Source organism: Oryctolagus cuniculus, chromosome 11, assembly GCF_051225735.1.
Source record: "Oryctolagus cuniculus isolate XC-2025 breed Fujian yellow rabbit chromosome 11, ASM5122573v1, whole genome shotgun sequence".
Classification (NCBI taxonomy): Eukaryota; Metazoa; Chordata; class Mammalia; order Lagomorpha; family Leporidae; genus Oryctolagus; species Oryctolagus cuniculus.
This window is the reverse complement of record NC_142877.1, coordinates 28,140,994-28,159,504: the sequence shown is the minus strand read 5'-3', so window position 1 is coordinate 28,159,504 and position 18,511 is coordinate 28,140,994. Positions and strand designations below refer to the sequence as shown.

The 18,511-nt window shown below is 49.4% G+C and overlaps 1 protein-coding gene across 6 annotated transcripts in view; it reads right to left on the bottom strand.

Moving 5' to 3' along the window:
- The window catches only part of EBF4 (EBF transcription factor 4), a 71,043-nt gene that overhangs the window by 42,815 nt on the left and 9,717 nt on the right, over positions 1-18,511 (bottom strand). For 2 of the 6 annotated variants that reach the window (XM_089308155.1, XM_051845200.3), the window contains exons 3-7: positions 17,564-17,720; positions 17,325-17,388; positions 17,116-17,171; positions 14,431-14,504; positions 13,489-13,557 (exon numbers count right to left, since the gene is read on the bottom strand). In XM_089308155.1, coding sequence (XP_089164281.1) covers positions 13,489-13,557; positions 14,431-14,504; positions 17,116-17,171; positions 17,325-17,388; positions 17,564-17,720 — 420 coding nt within the window. Of the gene's footprint in view, positions 1-10,460; positions 10,571-11,547; positions 12,324-13,488; positions 13,558-14,430; positions 14,505-15,772; positions 16,810-17,115; positions 17,172-17,324; positions 17,389-17,563; positions 17,738-18,511 lie in introns of those variants that run through there. The other 4 variants (XM_051845201.3, XM_089308156.1, XM_089308154.1 and 1 more) reach the window with 4 other exon arrangements.

Below are 18,511 nucleotides of genomic sequence, written 5' to 3'. Positions count from 1 at the left end.
AGAAATAGCATACTATCTAAGAAATGGTATAATTGATGGTCAGATGCAATAAATTATAAATGTATACTGTAAGTGCTAAATAATTAATTAAAATAACAAAATGAGATTTTCCTAGTAAGTTAACAAAGGAGGTCAAATGGAATTTAAAAAAATTCAAATAATCTAAAAGAAGAAAACAAAGAAATAGAACAACTGGGAAGCAAATATACAATGGTAAACTCAAATCTAACCATGTCAACCATCACATTAAATGTAAGTGGTCTCAATATCCCAATTAAAAACCAGACTATCATACTGGATAAAAAACAACCCATCTATATGCTGTCTGAAGGCAATATTCAAATATAAAGATGCAAATAGATTAAAAGTAAGTAGATAGAAAAAGATTTATCATGTTAATATTAGAATAAAACTGGTGTGACCATGTACTATTAAAGCAGACTTCATGAATTTTATGATAAAGGAGTCAATTAAATAAGAGGACATAATAACCCTAAACATCTATGCACCTAATAACAAAATTTCAAATCCCATAAAGCAAAACTTATAGAACTTCAAGGATAAATAGACAAATACACAATTATAGTCAGTGATTTTAATGCCTTTCTCTCAATAATAGATAAATAGAAAGTCATACAGGATATACCAGATTTGAACAATGCAACCAACTAACTAGACTTATTTGATGTTCATAGAAAATTTCATCCAACTACAAAATAAACATTCTTTACAAGTACACACAAAATATAGGCTATAAAACATGTCTCAATAAGTTCAAAAGGATTTGTCATACAAAATACATATTTTCTGAAAACGATAGACTTAATTTATAAATTATAAATTAATGGTGGAAATATCTTAGGGGAATCTCTAAATTTTGGAAATTAAGTAACACATGGGTCAAAGAAGACCTCAGAAAGGAAATTAAGGGGGTGGTGTTGTGGTATAGCAGGTAAAACCATCAGATGCAATACCAGCATCCCATAGGGTACCAGTTCATGTCCTGGCTGCTCCACTTCCAAACCAGCTCCCTAACGGCCTGGGAAAAGCAGCAGCAGATGGCCCACGTGTCTGGACTCCCCTCCCCACATGGGAGATCCAGATGAAACTCTGGCTCCTGTCTTCACTCTAGCCTAGCGCTGGCTGTTGCAGCCATCTGTGGAGTGAACCAGAGGATGGAAGATCTCTCTCTCTCCCCCTTTCTCTTTGTAACTCTTTCAAGAGAAATACATAAATCTTTTTAAAAAGGAAGGAAATTAAAATTTTAAACAGCATGACAATGGAAATAGAACATATAAGAACCTATTAGTCTATTAGCGACAGAATGAAATGTTTTAAATCAATGACTGAGCTTCTGCTCTAAGAAACAGAAAAAGGTGAAGACATTAAACCAAAAGTAAACAGAAGAAAGGTATGAATATCAAAACGGAAATCAATGAAATTGGAAACAATGGGGAAAATCAATGAAACCAAAAGATGGATTGGTTTAGAAGATCAAGAAAATGAACCAACCCGTAGCCAGACTGATGTACTGGAGAAAAAGAGAAGACACAACCTGCTAATATCAGGAATGAACTATAAGACCTACAGATATTAAAGGAACATTAAGTGAACACTATCAGGAATTTTATGCCAACAGATTTAATAATTTAGAAGAAATGGGCAAAAGCTTGAACGTACTAAATCTCATTCATAAAGAAAGATAACCTCCTACATACGTTAGAGATTTAATAATTTAGAAGAAAGGGAAAAAGCTTGAACGTACTAAATCTCATTAATAAAGAAAGATAACCTCCTACATACGTTATAGATGTTGAGATTATACTCAAAATCCTTCTCACAAAGAAAACTCTAGGCCCAGCAGGCGTTACTGGGAAATTCTACCAAACACTGAAGGAAGAAGTAATACCAATTCTGCACAAACTCTTTCAAAGTTAAAGAGGAGGAAATCCTTCCCATCTAACTCAACTAAGGCCAGTGGATCCTGAGAGCAAAACCAAAGACACTGCAAGAAAACCACAGAAAACAGCCAGAGCTGTGGCGCAGTGGGTGAAAACCCCGGCATACAGTGCCTGCATGCCACATGGGTGCTGGTGCTGCTCCACTTCCCATCCAGCTCTCTGCTGTGGCCTGGGAAAGCAGCAGAAGATAGCCCAAGTGCTTGGGCCCCTGCACCCACATGGGAGACCTGGAAGAAGCTCCTGGCTTTGCATCAGCACAGCTCCAGCTGTTGCAGCCATTTGAGGAATGAACCAGAGGATGGAAGACATCTCTCTTTCTCTGTCTCTACCTCTGTACCTCCTTCAAATAAATAAAATAAATCTTAAAAAAAAATATGGAAAAATAGTCACCATGATAGATGCAAAAAATCTAAATACAATTGTTGGGGCTTGTGCTGTGGTGTAGTGGGTAAAGCTGCCACCTGTAGCACCAGCATCCCATAAGGGCACTGGTTTGAGTCCCGGCTGCTCCACTTCCAATCCAGCTCTCTGCTATGGCCCAGGATAGCAGTAGAAGATGGCCCAAGTGCTTGGGCCCCTGCACCCGCATGGGAGACCCGGAAGAAGCTCCTGGTTCCTGCCTTCAGATCATTGCAGCTCTGGCTGATGTGGCCATCCAGGGAGTGAACCAGCAGATTAGGATCTCTCTCTCTCTTTCTGCCTCTGCCTCTCTGTAACTCTGCCTTTCAAATAAATTGATAAATCTTTTTTAAAAAATATACTCTAAATACAATTGTTGTTAAATTAAATCCAACAATATCTTTAAAAGATAACATACCATTACCAAGTGGGAATGTATGATTGGTTTAATATTAGAACATATCAATATAGTTCATTATATTAAACTTAAAAAATATTATCACCTCAATAAACGCAGAAGAAGCATTTGATATGATCACCATCATTCCTGACAAAAACTATCAGTAACTAAGGGGTGGGTATTTGGCATAGCAGCTAAGACAATGCTTGGGATACCCACACCCCGTATTACAGTGCCTGGGTTCAGTGTCTGGCTCTGCTCCCAGTTCCAGCTTCCTGCCGCTGTGTTGGCTCAACCATCTGTGGGGGAGACCCAGTAGGAGCTTTGGGCTCCTGGTTTTGGCCCGACCCAACCCGGCTGTGGTGGGCGTTTGAGGAATGGACCAGTGGATGGAAGACCTTGGTCTGTCTTCCTGCCTTTCCAAAGAAAAAATTGCTAGTAGCTAAAAATAGTAGGGAACTTCGTCAGTCTTATAAAGGGCATCTATGAGAAACCTACAGCTAACATCATTCACAATGCTGAATGACAGACTGCTTTGCATCCAAGATCAGGATCACTATTCCACACTGTAAGGGAAAGTCTCAATGGCACAATTGGGCAAGAAAAAGAAAAAGTGACCAGATTGAAAAGGAAAAAAATAAAAGTATCTTTATTTGCAGACAACAAGGCTGCCTATGTAGAAAATCTAATGGAGTATTTACAACCTACTAGAAGGGTGGGTGTTTAGCCTAGTGGTTAAAGCACCCGCAGCCCCCAGCAGCAGGCCTGGGTCTGCTACCTGGCTCCTGCTCCTGACTCCAGCTTCCTGCTAACGTAGACCTTGGGAGACAGTGAGGACGGATCAAGTATTCGGTTTCTGCCACCCACACGGGAGACCTGGACTGGGTTTTTGGCTCCTAGTTGGCTCCAGGCCGTTCCTGGACACTGCAGGCATTGGGGAGTGAACCAGCAAATGGGAGTCCTCTAACTCCTTCTCTATATCATGCTGCCTCTCAAATTAAAAAAAAAAATGTTAATCTTTTAGAAGTAATGAGTTTAGTGAGGCAACAGACTGCAAGATCAACATACGCAAAAGCCATTCGTATTTATTTAAATTTATGATTTGTATTTATTTATTTTCATTTTATTTCCAAAGTAGAGAGACAGAGGGAGAGCTTCAACCTGCTGGCTCACTCAACTGCCCACAATAGTCAGGGGTGGGTCAGGCGGAAGCCATAGGCCTGGAACTCAGTCCAGGTCTCCCCGATGAGTGGCAGGGACCATGTACTTACCCGAGCCATCATCTGCTCTCTCAGGTATACATTGGCAGAAAGCTGCATGGGAAGCTCCAATCAGGAGCTCTGACGTGATATGTGGGCGTCTCAAGTGATGACAACAACTGCACCAAATGCCTGCCCCGGCCATTTATATTCAGAAACAAACAAATGGAGCCTGGCGCTGTGGTGTAGTGGGTAAAACTGCCGGCTGCAATGCTGGCACTCTATATGGGTGCTGGTTCACGTCCCAGCTGCTCCACTTCCATTCCAGCTAATGTGCCTGGGAAAAGCAGTGGATGACGGCCCAAGTGCTTGGGCCCTGCACCCACATGGGAGACCAGGAGGAGGCTCCTGGCTTCGGGCTGGCCCAGTCCCAGCCATTGTACCCATTTGGGGAGTGAACCAAATGGAAGATCTCTCCCTCTCTCTCTAACTCTGCTTTTCAAATAAATAAATCTTAAAAAAAAAGGAAATTGAAATTTAAAATAACATTTATGATAGCATATACACAATGAAATACTTAGGGATGAATCTGACAAAGAATGTGAAATATTTGTGCACTGAAACCTACAAAATATTGATCTGAGATGGTAAGAATTCTACATAAAAGGAGAGAAGACTTTGTTCATAGGTTGAAAGACTCAGTATGGTTAAGATACCAACTTTGCCGGGCTGGCGCTGTGGTACAGTGGGTTAAATTCTCAGCCTGCAGCATCAGCAACCCATATGGACGTTGGTTCAAGTCTCAGCTGATCCACTTCCAATCTAGCTCCCTGCTAATGCACCTGGGAAAGCAGTGGAAAACGCTCCAAGTTCTTGGCCCCCTATACCCATGTGGGAGACCCGGAAGAAGCTCCTGGCTTCGGATCAGCCCAGCTCCGGCCCTTGTGGCCATTTGAGGAATGAACGAGTGGATGGAAGACCTCTCTCTCGGCCTCTGCCTCTCTGTAACTCTGCCTTTCAAATAAATAAATAAATCTTTTAAAAAAATCAATTTCCCCAAGTTGATCTAGAAGTTTAATTTAATACCAATCAAACCCCTAGTGATTTTTTAAAAATAGAAATTGGCAAGCTGATCCCAAAGTTCATAAGGAAATGCATGAGAATAGCCAAACAAATCTGAAAATAAAGAACCAAGTTGTAAGACTTACATGGCCTGATTTCAAGAACTATTACAAAGCAACAGTAGTCAAAACAGTGTGACACTGGCATAAAGGGCAAACTAATGTATCCATGGAACAGAATAAAGAGTCCAGAAATAAACCCCCACACAAACAATTCCTTTTGACAAAGGAGTAAAGGGGATGTAATGAGAAAAAGGACAGCTTTTCAAAAGAAACCGTGTAGCGGGGGCAGGGCGCCATGGCACAGTGGGTTAAACTGCATCTTGTGAAACTGTATCCCATCATGGGCGCTGGTTCAAGTCCCACTGCTCTACTTCCAATCCAACTCCTTGCTAATGGCCTGGGGAAAGCCGCAGCAGATGGCCCAGTGCCTGGGCCCTTGCACCCACATGGAAGACCCAGAAGAAGCTTCTGGTTCCTGGCTCCAGGCCATTGTGGCCATCTGGGGAGTGAACCAATGGACAGAAGATGTTCTCTCTCTGTAACTCTGACTTTCAAACAAATCTTTAAGAAATCATGCAGGAACAACGGAATACCTATTACAAAACACAAAACCCAAATTCAATCAACCAATCCACTAACAAAAAAAAGCCTTGAAATTATACTTCTCATCATCTACAAAAACTAATTTAAAGTGAATCATAGATATGAATAGAAAGTTTAAAACTATGTAACTTGGGGTGGGCATTTGGTACAGCAGTAAAGTCACCAGGTGGGCTGTCTGCACCCCCGAAGTGCCTGGTTAGAGTCTTGGCCCCTCGGCTTCTGCTCCTGCTAATGTGCATCCTGGGAGGCCAGGTGATGGCTCAAGCACGTGGATCCCTGCCACATGTGGGGGATCTGGACTAAGTTTGGGGCCCTGGCTTCAGCCTTGCCCAGTCCTGGCTATTGTGGCCATCTGGGGAGTGAACCAGCAGATGGAAGGTGTTTCTGTCTCTCTTTCTCTCTCTCTCTCTGCCTTTGAAACAAAATAAAAATAAATATAACCACAAAACTTCTAGATGGAAGAGGGAAATTTGCCTGATCTTGAATGATTTCTTAGCTATGATGCCAGAAAACAGTTCACAAAAGGAAAAATAATCTATAAATTGGACTTAATAAAAAATTGAAACTTGTTCTCTTAAAAAGACATTGTTAGGCTGGCACCGTGGCTCAATAGGCTAAGCCTCCAACTGCGGCGCCGGCACACCGGGTTCTAGTCCCGGTCGGGGCGCCAGATTCTGTCCTGGTTGCCCCTCTTCCAGGCCAGCTCTCTGCTGTGGCCAGGGAGGGCAGTGGAAGTGGAGGATGGCCCAAGTCCTTGGGCCCTGCACCTGCATGGGAGACCAGGAGGAAGCACCTGGCTCCTGGCTTCAGATCAGTGCAGTGCGCTGGCCGTAGCACGCCGTCCGCGGCAGCCACTGGGGTGTGAACCAAAGGAAAAGGAAGACCTTTCTCTCTGTCTCTCACTGTCCACTCTGCCTATCCAAAAAAAAAAAAAAAAAAAAAGACATTGCTATGGGAATGAAAGGCCATTGGCTGGAAGAAAATTTTTGCAAAGCATATATCTGATAGAGGATTTTGTCTGCAGGATATAAAGAATGACCACAACTCGATATGAAGAAAGGAAACAGGTCAATTTTTACAAAGGAGTAGTGTGGAAGATTTGAACAGATATTTCACTAAAGAAAATACAGGGATGGCAACTAAATGCATGAAAAGACATTCGAAATATTTAGTTATTAAGGACACACAATGAAGTCCACTGATTTACTACTACACACCTGTGAGAATGGCTAAAATTAAAAAGAGACCATTTCAAGTGTTGGCGAGAATGCAGAGACATGAACTCTCATACACTGCAGGTAGGAACATCCTATTGTACAACCACTTTGGAAACCAGGTTTTTGTTTTTGTTTTTGTTTTTTTTTTTTGAAATAGTGACAGAGAGAAAGGGAGAGACACACACACACAGAGAAATATGAACCTTCCATCTGCTGGTTCACTCTCCAAATGGCTGCAACAGCCAGAGCTAGGCCAGGCCGAATCCAGGCGCCAAGAACTCCACCCTGGTCTCCCACATGGGTGGCAGTAGCCCAAGTGCTTGGGCCATCTTCCACTGCTTTCCCAGGCCATAGCATAGAACTGGACTGGAAGTAGAGCAGCCGGGACTCAAACCAGTGAGTGAACTGGGGTGTGAAGATGGAACACTTTCTCTCTCTCTGCCTCTCTGGTTCCTTTCAAATAAATAAATATTTAAAAAGAGGAAATGTCATGGCCTTAAGTGACTAGTAAAGAAGAAGGTAAAAAATTAATGAGCTAAGCATCTAACTTAAGGAATTAGGAAGGAATGAGAAAACAAACACAATGAAAGAGAAAGGGAGATAAATGGAGAAATTAACAGAATGCAAGACAAATACACATTAGAAAAAGATCGACAAAGCTAAAATTTAGGCTTCAGAGGCTGGCGTGGCTCAGCTGGTTAAGCTGCTTGCAGTGCTGCAATCCCTTTGCAGAGTGATCAATTGCTCCACTTCCGATCCAGCATCCTGCCACCCACACAGGAGATGGGGATGAGGTTCCTGGATCCAGCCCAGCCCAGTTATGGCCATGTGGGTAGAAAACCAGTGGATGGAAGATCTCTTTCTCTCTCTGTCTCTGTCTCTCTCTCTGTGTGTGTGTGTGTCTCCCTCTCTCCCCACCCCATCACTCTACCTTTCAAATAAATATCTTTGCAAAAAAAAAATCTTAAGAAAAATAAGTTTTTAGAAAATAGTGACAAACTGTTAGCAAAACTTATCAAGGACAAAGGTATGATGCAAACACTATCAGGAAGGGCAATGGTTCACAGCTAAAGATACAGCAGAGAAAAAAAGATAAGACAACATTATTATGAACAACTTTATGGAAATGAGTTTGAAAACTTAGGGTTAATGTACAAATTCCTTTAAAATTACAGCTTGCCAAAAAAGAAATAAAAGGCCTAAATATTAAGAACATTAAAAAAATGGAATCAATAGTTGAAAATTTAACCTTACAAAGGTGCATAAAATTCTTACAAATTGTTAAGGAGTGAGTCATTCCGAACTGATAAAAACTTCGCTCAGCAAACAGAGAATATGCCCCATCTGATTCTCTCAGTCTGCCAAGCCACTGCTTTTCAAAATCACACAAGGACATTATAAGAAAATTAGGGGCAGGTGTTGTGGTGCAGCAGGTTAAGCTGCTGTTTGCATCACCCCCATTCATATCGGATGAATATGGGATTATTATTCATGTATTCGTATATTATGCTATGGGATGGGTCAAATCCTGGCTATTTCACTTCCAACCCAGCTTCCTGCTACTGAGTCTGGAAAGGTAGTAGATGATGGCCCAGGTCCTTGGGTCCCTGCCACCCACATAGGAGACCAGAATAGAGTTTCAGGCACCTGGCCTTAGCGCAAAGATTTCTTTAGTAAAGCACAGAGTAAACTCACAAGGAAAATACTGATAAATTCAACTACACTGGGGTGGGCACTGTGGCACAGCAGGTTGAGCAACATCCTGTGATGTCAGCATCCCACACAAGCACTGGTTTGAGTCCTGGCTGCTCCACTTTCAATCCAGCTCCTTGCTAATGTGCCTGGGAAGGCAGTAGAAGATGACCCACGTGCTTGGGCCCCTGTCACCCATGTCGAGCCCTGGGGAGTGAAACCAGTGCATGGAAGATCTCTTTCTGTATGTTTTTTCCTCTAACTCTGCCTTTCAAATAAATAAATAAATAAATATTTTTAAAAATCAAAATTACATATGTATAAATATATTATGAATAATAATGTATTTATTATATTTTATTTATATTTGTAATATACTACTCTGAGAAAGAACCAGTAGCTACAATACATTAAAAAATCAATACAAAAAAAACCCAAATAACTCAAAAAAAGAAAAATGGGCACAAGATTTTTGGCACACACTCAACAGAAGGCAGTAAGTGAGCAAATAGGAAGAAGCTCCATCCATCCCTGTAGCACTCAGGAAAGTGCAAGTGCAGTCCACCACTATCGCCCCATACCCCGGCGAGATGGGCTGACAGCGGGAAGTGTGACAGTCTCAGGTGTGCAGCACAGGAGCTCGGTCATGGGAGTGTCACGCAGTACCGCCACCATAGCTGGAAAACAGCTGGACCTGAACTCGTTAAGTTGACCGTGGACATCCCTCCTGACCTAGCAGTTCCAGTCCTGCTTTAGATCCTGAACAAACCCTTGTATCTATTCAAATGAGACACAAACAAGAATGCTCACAGCAGCTCTGCTTAATGATAGAAAAATTAAATATGACATAATACAGGTAAATGCAGCAATGCACATAAATCCTGGAAATATAACACTGAATTTTAAGAAATTGCAAAGAAAAAAGATGACTGCAGATGCCTGCCACAACGATAGCATTTTATAAAAACACAAGCATGAGTGAATAACACATTCTCTAGGTTTATCCAATCTGTGAGAAATTAAGCCCCAGCCTGCAGCACCAGCATCCCATAAGGGCGCCGATTCAAGACCTGTCTGCTCCACTCCCGACCCAGCTCCCTGCTAATGCACCTGGGAAAGCAGTGGAAGATGGCCCAAGGCCTTGGGCCCCTGCACCCACATGGGAGACCCAGAGGAAGCTCCTGGCTTTGGATCGGCCCAGCTCCTGACGTTGCGGCCATCTGGGGAGTGAACCAGCAGATAGAAGACCTCTCTCTATCTCTACCTTGCTCTGTAACTCTTTCAAATGAACAAAATAAATCTTAAAAAAAAAAAAAAAAAGGCAAGCAGGGAGAGGGTTGACAATGGTATGGAACTGGGAGAACTGGCTTCAGTGGAATTTTTAATGTTTCCATTTTACATTTGTATATGTAGATTATTATGCTTCTGTATTTCTATTTTGTTATATTTTTCTTTTGCATATATGATATGACATAGTAACTTAAATTTTTTTTTCAGATAGATCAACATTTAAGTAATAAAGCCATCAAAGCACTTGAAGAAACCACAGGAAAAATCTTAAAAAATATTCTTGTATTTATAAAGGCCTTTCTAGATGTAACAAAATCCAGACATTTAAGTATTTAAGGCACTGAAGGTTTCAGCAAATTTCTGCATATGCAGGGTTAAAAGACAGCCAACTAGAAAAAAAGTGTACAACTCAGACAAAAAGTGTTGCAACATACAATGTTGCACATCAGTAAGAAAAGCCAATCTACAGGAAAAGCCGGCATAAGAGAGGACCGCAGAAAAGGAAACGAGAACAGCCTTCATGCACAGGCGACCCTGTGCCCAGAGTCACCCAGCGCAAGAAAAACGGCACTCACCGCTCGGCTGTCTGACGGAGGAGGTCGGAGACTTGTGGTGCGCTCTGCTTGCTGCAGTCCCCTCTGAACGCCGGCGCCTCCACTCCCGGGTCATCATGTGCGCCCCTACCCTGTGTGGTGACCCTTGGTGGCTCAGTGTCTACACAGGGAGGCGACTTCCACCACACTCCTCGCTGTTCCCAGAGTTCCTTTTCTGCCTTGCCCTGGCCTCCACCATCTCTCGGCCGCCTGCTACTAATTAATGCACCCTACAGAATCCCAGCTACCCGGCCAACCCACTCTGCAGCCTGCAGCTCAACCCCCGGGCAGCGCCTCATCTCCCCCAACTCCATTAGAACCCACGCTCCCTTCCCACACGCCTCTCCTTTGTGTTAAGTGCCTTTCACTCTTGTCATCTCAGGTTTCACTACACTCAACTGGCAACCCCCTAACGCTGGTTCCATGCAACCACTCACCTACTCTGCACTAGCACCTGTGCAGTTCAACGTGGCCAGACAACGTTCTCACTACACGGATGCCCACAAACCTCAGGCGGGCCCTTGGTGCTGCTTGGCGATCATGTGGTGTTTCCCCGGTCCCTTCACTCTCCTGAGCACTTCATGCCATCTAAAATAGCTCAGCCCTCCTCCCCCACCCCCTGCCCTGCCATCCTCATCCACAGCTGTTAATCTTACTGCTATTTCACCGAGAAAACAATCAGAGGGTGCCGACACGTGCTCATGCTGAGCAGACCCATGGACCCACTTCTGTGGCCATGTTCTCCGTGGCCCCTGCTATCTTACGGATGAACAGTCTACACTGCCAGCTCAAAGCAGTCCCTGGACTAGTTCCCCTCTGCCAACCAAAGGACAGAGTTTCAGCAATTCTCCTCCTCTTCTGCACCCTGGCTTCCCCCGTCCCTACTCGCTGCTTCTCGTCAGCACAGCACCCAGCTAGCGTGCTTTCTTTGTTTTCTTGGTCTTACATGGGGCTCCCACCACCACTATTTCTTTGATCCCTTAAGACCAAACTTGAGGAGCTCCTCTGTCTGCTGCCTGCAATCCCCCGCCACCCCCACCCTGCCCCCCCCGCAACCATTGCTCCCTACCTGTGATCCTATCCGTGCCCCTGACACGGCTCCCGCGGAGGAAACCCAAGTCCTCCACGCTGCTACCTCCAGTGGCCAGCTCTTCATCTGCTTCTCATTTCCTTGAGAATTGGAGGCAGGTGCTCACTGCCTCCTCCTGGGAGCATTTTCTCTTCCAGGCTCAGAACACGACCCTCCCTCGAGCTCCCTCTGACCTCGCTGGTTGCTTTGTCCCTGTCCCCTTTGCTGGTTCCATAGCTCCGAGACCTCTAACTGCTGGCCAGCCCGGAAGTCACTCCCCAGACCTTCCCTACTCTCTGACAACATTCATTCCCTGGGTGATGTTTCATTCAAATTTCTCATCTGCAGCCAGAACCTCTCCTCTGAGATCTGCACTCCCGTTTTCAGTTAGTTTCTCAACATCCCCACCTGGGGGCTGGCGTTTTAAATACAACAGGGCTAAGCCTTGCTCCTCACCCTCTGGCTCCTGAAACCTCTCCCTTCTCCATCCTAAATTGATCAGATTAGACACCTTGGCGTCATCTCTCTCTCTCCACCTCTCCTTTTTTCTCTCTTCTCCCTGCCTCCCTTCCTCCCAAAACAGGTGCCATCAGTTCTGTGAAATGGAATGTGTCCAGAACCAACCACTTCTTACAACCTCAGCTATAACATCCCTGGGTTCAGTCCCCATCGTCTCGGACCTGGATCACCGTGATGGCTCCTTAACTCATCTCCCGGCCTCCTACAGATCCTCATCAACACAGCAGCTGGAGTGACCTTGCCAAAACAGAGGTCAGTCGTTTTCTTCTCACCTGCTTCCAAGTCCAGAACATGAGTAAAAGCCAAAGTCCTAACGTGGTCCACAGCACACCACACGTGCAACCCACAGCATACCCCACATGCAGCCCATGGCACACCCCACGTGCAGCCCACAGCAGCCTGCACGACTTGTCTTCCTCCTGACTCGCCCACTCCCTTTAACGTCATCTCTGTCACCTGTCTGCACCCCTGCACCTGCCTGGGTCTCCTCACTGTTCCTGAGACACACCAGCCTAGCTCCTGCTCCTCTTCCCCCAGACACAGCACACATCCCACCCCGTACTTCCTCCAGGACTTGGCTCCAGCGCCAGCTTCTCAGTGCGGCCTGGCAGACGCTACCATCACAATGCCCCCTCCCCAGGCACTCCCTGGTCTTCCTTGGAGGATTGATTTCTCTCCGCAGCCATTGCCGCCATCAACACGCCGTACGTTTCATTCATTGACTCGGTTCATGTCTATCTCCCGGACCGGACTGCAGGCCCACAAACGCAAGGCTTGTTGTCTATCTTGGTCACTGTTTCACACCACACAGAGGGGAGCCTGGCACAGAGGTGACACTCCTACGTTATCTACTGGACAAATAAAACACTTGACTGGCCAGAGCGTGGGGAAAGGAAGGTGAGGAGGCGGTGTGCTGTGTGCTGACCACAGCGCTAGGAGGGAGACTGCATTTTGCACCTTCTCTGTGCATTTCCTATTTGAATGCAATAATTGTAAAAACCGAAATCAGATCAGGAGCGCGCACTTTCACGAGCACGACTTTGACGTCCCCAGTCGTTCCCCGATCTCACAGTGAAGGATGCTGGGAGAAGCCGCACGCTGTGGAGGTGGAGGTGGACCTGGGAGCAGGCCTTGCTGACGCCCATGCAGCCCCACGTCCCTGGGCGCTGGTTCACCTCTCCTACCCCTGTCCCTCGCAAGCCCCCATGACAACCCGCCTGCCTCTTCAGCACCTTCCTTCAGGGCTCAGGGAATGCAGCTCCAGAAAAAGTGCCACCAGGGGCTTCACCCCAGGGCCGTGGCTGGTGCTCCCCGGGGCCCTGGCAGCTTCTCTCTCTGCTCAGAGCACCCTGCTTAGAGCCCTGTGGCTGAGAGAAGCACCCTTGGCCCTGCAGCTTCCCGGCCGCATCTGCCTGCCGGTACCTGTCAATGATGACGGGGTCCGAGGGGGTCTCGTTCCGGTTGCCACAGCTCTTCCGGTCACAGCACCGGCTGCGGGAGAGACGGAGAGGAAGGGAGCAGTGAGGGGAGGAGGGGGACAGCGGGGTGGGGGCAGCTCCAGGGGGAGGGGCTTGCACCCCTTCTCTGGGTGTGGGATTCCCCAAGGACCCGGGGAGAAAGGCAGGGACGGACCCAGTAAAGTCCTCAGGAGCCAGAACCTCTGGGCCCAAACGTTGGAAGCTCTGGGAAGCCTGCGCCAAGGGCAGGCTGTGTGTCTCTGCCACTGTCCTGCACGCACAAACCACAGACAGGAGCTGGGGCTGTGAGCACGCAGCTCGGGAACGGTCACCTGGTGCCTGCCCAGGACCAAGACACGCCTCCTGCAGCCCCTCCCTGCCACTCCCCTCCCCAGCGTGGCCGCTGTCTCCCCAACCACAGGGTTTTGAACACTGCTGTCTTTCCCACGCATCAGGGAGTGCCTGACCCTGCAGGCTTCTCTACCAGGGAGACCTTGCTTGAAATGTCAAGTTCAGGGATGCTGGAGAAGAGGCAGCTGGGAGCTGTGTCCCTCACCCTGACCCCCGCTATCAGGGAGCTGCCTTGAGGTGGGAGACAGCAAAGCTTCACCCCCAAACCAACCCCAGAGGCCTGGGATTGCCTGGCCGCCACCCCCCACTCCCCAGTGAGCTCCCTGCCCGCTCCCCCCCCCCCCCCAGCTTTATTAGTGAAGCTTCCAGGAGCCGCAGGAGGCTGCACTTACAAAAACACTTGGAAGCCACATAAACAGGCCGGGCTAATGGGGCCTCAAGGACCTTCTCCTCAGTCAGCCCTGCGCCCAGGGGCCTCACTCCCCCCTCAGCCTTCCCCCAGGGAGCAGGGCCTGGGAGGAGGCCTTGGCTACATGTTGGCAAAGGGCCAGCTCACCTGCACATGATCTCGTGGGTGAGCAGCACCCGGCACATTTCAGGGTTCTTGTCCTGCCCCTCGTAGATGATGGCCTGGGGGAGGGGAAGAGCCAGACTGTGGTGGAGGAGGCAGGGGGGTCAGGCCGTCATCCTGCCTTAGGGGAGCCCGGGCAGAGGAGGGGAGGGGCGGCTAGCCACGTGGAGGACACCTCCCCTGCCCCCACCCCCACAAGGCCTGCAGATTCTTTATTTTATTTTATTTATTTATTTATTTATTTATTTTGACAGGCAGAGGGGACAGTGAGAGAGAGAGAGACAGAGAGAAAGGTCTTCCTTTTTGCCGTTGGTTCACCCTCCAATGCCGCCACGGCCAGCGCGCTGCGGCCGGCACACCGCACTGATCCGAAGCCAGGAGCCAGGTGCTTCTCCTGGTCTCTCATGCAGGTGCAGGGCCCAAGCACTTGGGCCATCCTCCACTGCACTCCTGGGCCATAGCAGAGAGCTGGCCTGGAAGAAGGGCAACCGGGACAGAATCCGGCGCCCCGACCGGGACTAGAACTCGGTGTGCCGGCGCCGCTAGGCGGAGGATTAGTCTATTGAGCCATGGCGCTGACCTCTTTTATTTTTTTGATTCATTTTATTTATTTGAAAGGCAGAGTTAGAGACAGAGGTAGAGATGGAGTAGGTGAGGGGGTCCTTCCATCCACTGGTTCACTCCCCAAATGGCTGCAACAGCTGGGGCTGGGCCAGGCCAAAACCAGGAGCCAGGAGCTTCCTCCTGTTCTCACCCTCGGGCCATCCTCTGCTGCTTTCCCAGGCCCTTAGTGGGGAGCTGGATGGGAAGTGGAGCAGCCAGGACTTTAATTGGTGCCCATATGGGATGCAGGCACTGCAGGCCAGGACTTTAACCCACTGTACCACAGCACTGGCCTGGCCTATAGTGTGTTTGTCCACAGGCAGCCCTTTCACAGCTTTGTTCTGCTTTGGACCAGGGGTCCCCAGAGGCCAGGACCACCACTGGGCTGCTGATGGGGCCGATACACCCTGAGCGCCGCTCTGCACCTTGTTCCCCTCACCCCAGCATGCAAAGTCTTCCCACATCCTCCGTGGACCCCTGCCTCTGCTTGGGAGCCTCGGACCTCTCAGCCTCTGGGCTGGCTGCTGCTCCTTCCCCTCCCCCACTCCCCCCCGACACCCCCCCAGGCCGGCATCTCCCCTGTGGGCAGCCGGACCAGCTCCTCCCCAATCTCCCAGAGTCCCTCTGCCTTCAGCACAGCACTCCCCAGTTTATAACCCCTGGGCCTCCCAGCCTTCCTGTGGGGAGCAGCTCGGACTAGACTGTTACTGGAATTAAGACTTACTCTATGCACCTGCTCTCCCACAATATGGCGCTGGGAGAGAAGAAAACAGCTTCTACACAGCTGCCTCCAGTTCAACCAATAAACTGTAGGACTTGCTCCTGATTGGAGGAGAGCAGCGTACTCGGCGTGTGGGCAGCCGAGTTGGGATTGGCAGAGGAGGACTATAAAGGAGGAGAGAGACGGCATGCACCAGGAACATCTAAGGGGAACACCTGTGCAGCCCCCGAGAGAGCCGGCCGGCGGAGTGCCGCTCCCCTGCGGAAGTGGGGAATGTGGCCAGGGGGAACCGCCCTTCCACGGAGGTGGAAGGGACAGTAGCCAACCCGGGAAGAACCAGCAGCAAACCCGGGGAGGGCCGAGCAGATGAAAGAACAGTGCAGGGTTTAGTGTCGCTCCTCCACGAAGAGGGGGAGCGACACTTCCCATTTGGGGGGTCTCTTTCTCTTTAGACTTCCTTGGACCCCTTCCACACTCATCCCCCACTCAATCCCACCTGTTGTTACTGCCTGGCCCACGTCCCCCTCCACAGTGACCATGACCTTCAAGAAGCAAACCATTTCTTCCTCTGCCCTGTTGTTGGATGAAGGCTACCTCAAGGCCCAGCTGGGTGGGAAAGCTCAGATCTCCTCCTTAAAGTCTGGGCCCACAGCTGGCCCATTCCTTACTCGACCCGCTCCTGACCAGCACAAGACACCCGGGCACATGGGTCCTGGCCTGGCAGGATCACCTTGATCATCCAGAGCTCCTCACGCTGGGCCCTGAGCCCCCTTCCTGTGCCCAGCAAGGAGCTGAGAGTGTGCAGGGGAAGCCCCTGGGCCCACAGCCACATCCCCTTTGCTGGACCAGCCCACATGCTCCCAGTGTCCAGCAGTACTGGCTGCCTGGGGCTCTGTCTTGAGAAGAGCTCCCAGGGGGGCAGGAGCTGACCCATCTGAGGATGTCTGGAAGGTTACCATGACTGACCTCTGCAGGGGACGAAACGCTGGCCTCCTTGCTTCAAACTGGAACTCTCTGGAGTTCCCCTGGATCAGGCTGAGCCCAGACTCCAACTAAAACCACGTCCTCCTGTCTAACTCCTTCTCCTGAGAGCCCCTCTCACTCCCCGCGCTGTAACAAAGCACCCAAACGCCCGTCTCGGGCAACACCGCTGAGGAACATGACCCAAGCCAAGGCTTTTCCAGATCAGTGGGCTACAGTGGCATCCTCCTGCTGTGGCCTGGGTGGGATCCGGGGAGCTGGGTGGGCTGAAGGGCACAGGTTGGGCGAGGATAGGTGCTCACTCGGACCAAGGGGCAGAGAGGATCTGGGGTGAGGACGGGTCGGCCTCTCCTGGGCTGGCTCACCTGCTTGGACATGGAGTCGATGAGACGCACGTAGAGGTCCTGCTCCGTCCGAAGTCCTGCGGGGGAAGGAGAGCACCTGCTATAGGGGGAGGAGCCTCTGGAGCCTGTGCCGACCGGATTACACCCACACCCTCCCCACCCAGGGGAGGGCCACCCAGTTCCCAGGCTTCTTCCAGGTGAGGGCTGTGCAGGGCCGTCCCCTGGCTCACCATTGTTGTACACCAGCCGGAGGCGGTAATGGATCCCGTTATTGGTCTTTTCGGCTCCAGGCTCCTGCAGGGATGAGATGGGGAGAATGTTCAGGGGGTTAGGGATGCCCCCGCCTCCCAGCCCGCCTCCCTTACGCCCCAACACCCGCCGGCCTCCCTCCCTCTCCACCCACCCCCACACCCACCACCCATCCGTCTGCCCCAGGGGTCCCTCCTAGCCAAGCCCACGAGCCTCTCACTCGCTCCTTTTCCACAAAGTCGACGAAGGCTGTGCGTTCCACTTCCACGGGCTGCCCCTGCCGGTCGTACATGGCCAGCACGAAGTGGAAGAAGTTGGATTTCCTGAGGTTGGAGGGAGGCTGCTTCTCAAAATGGGCTCGTGCCAGGCCCACGCCACTGCGGGAGGAAAGCAGCTGGAAAACCACCCGACCCCCCAGTGAGAGCGGCCCCGCGCCTCCGGCCAGGGTCAGCTCTGTTCCAGATGGAAGCCGCCGTAGCCTGCTCTCTTGGGACAAGGGGCACAGCGGCTTCTGTGACCGAGGCAGCCCTGTCCGACTCCCTCTTGGGCTTCTCCCTGGGCTCCACATTTTGCAAGGCTGATCTCCAAATCTAAGGTGAAGACCAATCCACCTTACCGACTATATGGACCCTAGACTGTCCTTTAGGGCATCAAGGGGCATGTGGGAGGTTGTGGAACAAACATCCCACGGAGCCCCAGCCCACAGCTGAGGATTCCATGGGCCTGGGAAATCAGATGGCCATAGACATCAGACTGAAGATGGACAACGCCCTCCCTAGAAACAGAGGGACCTGCCTTAAGGTTCATAAATGACAACCATGGGCTCCTTGGGCGTGGGGAGCTTCTCAACTGGCCTTGCCAAGGGCTCTCCTGGCCCATCAGAGACCATTCCCAGTAGCAAGTTCAGGGTGAGAGGAAGAGAATAACAAGGTCTCGGTCACCAAGCATTTTTTTCCTGAACCCCAGTGATGCGCTGCACACCAGACAATGTCACAAGTAGGGCTGGAGTTAGGGGCCTGGAAGGGGAGGGAAGACAGGCACAGAGAGCTGGCACACAGGGCCGGGGGGAGGACGTCACCACGTGAAAAACTAGGGGAGCAAAGGAAGAAAACGACCAATTGTTTGTGACAGATGAGGGCAAGACTTTCCCCCGGCCCTTGCAGCAACA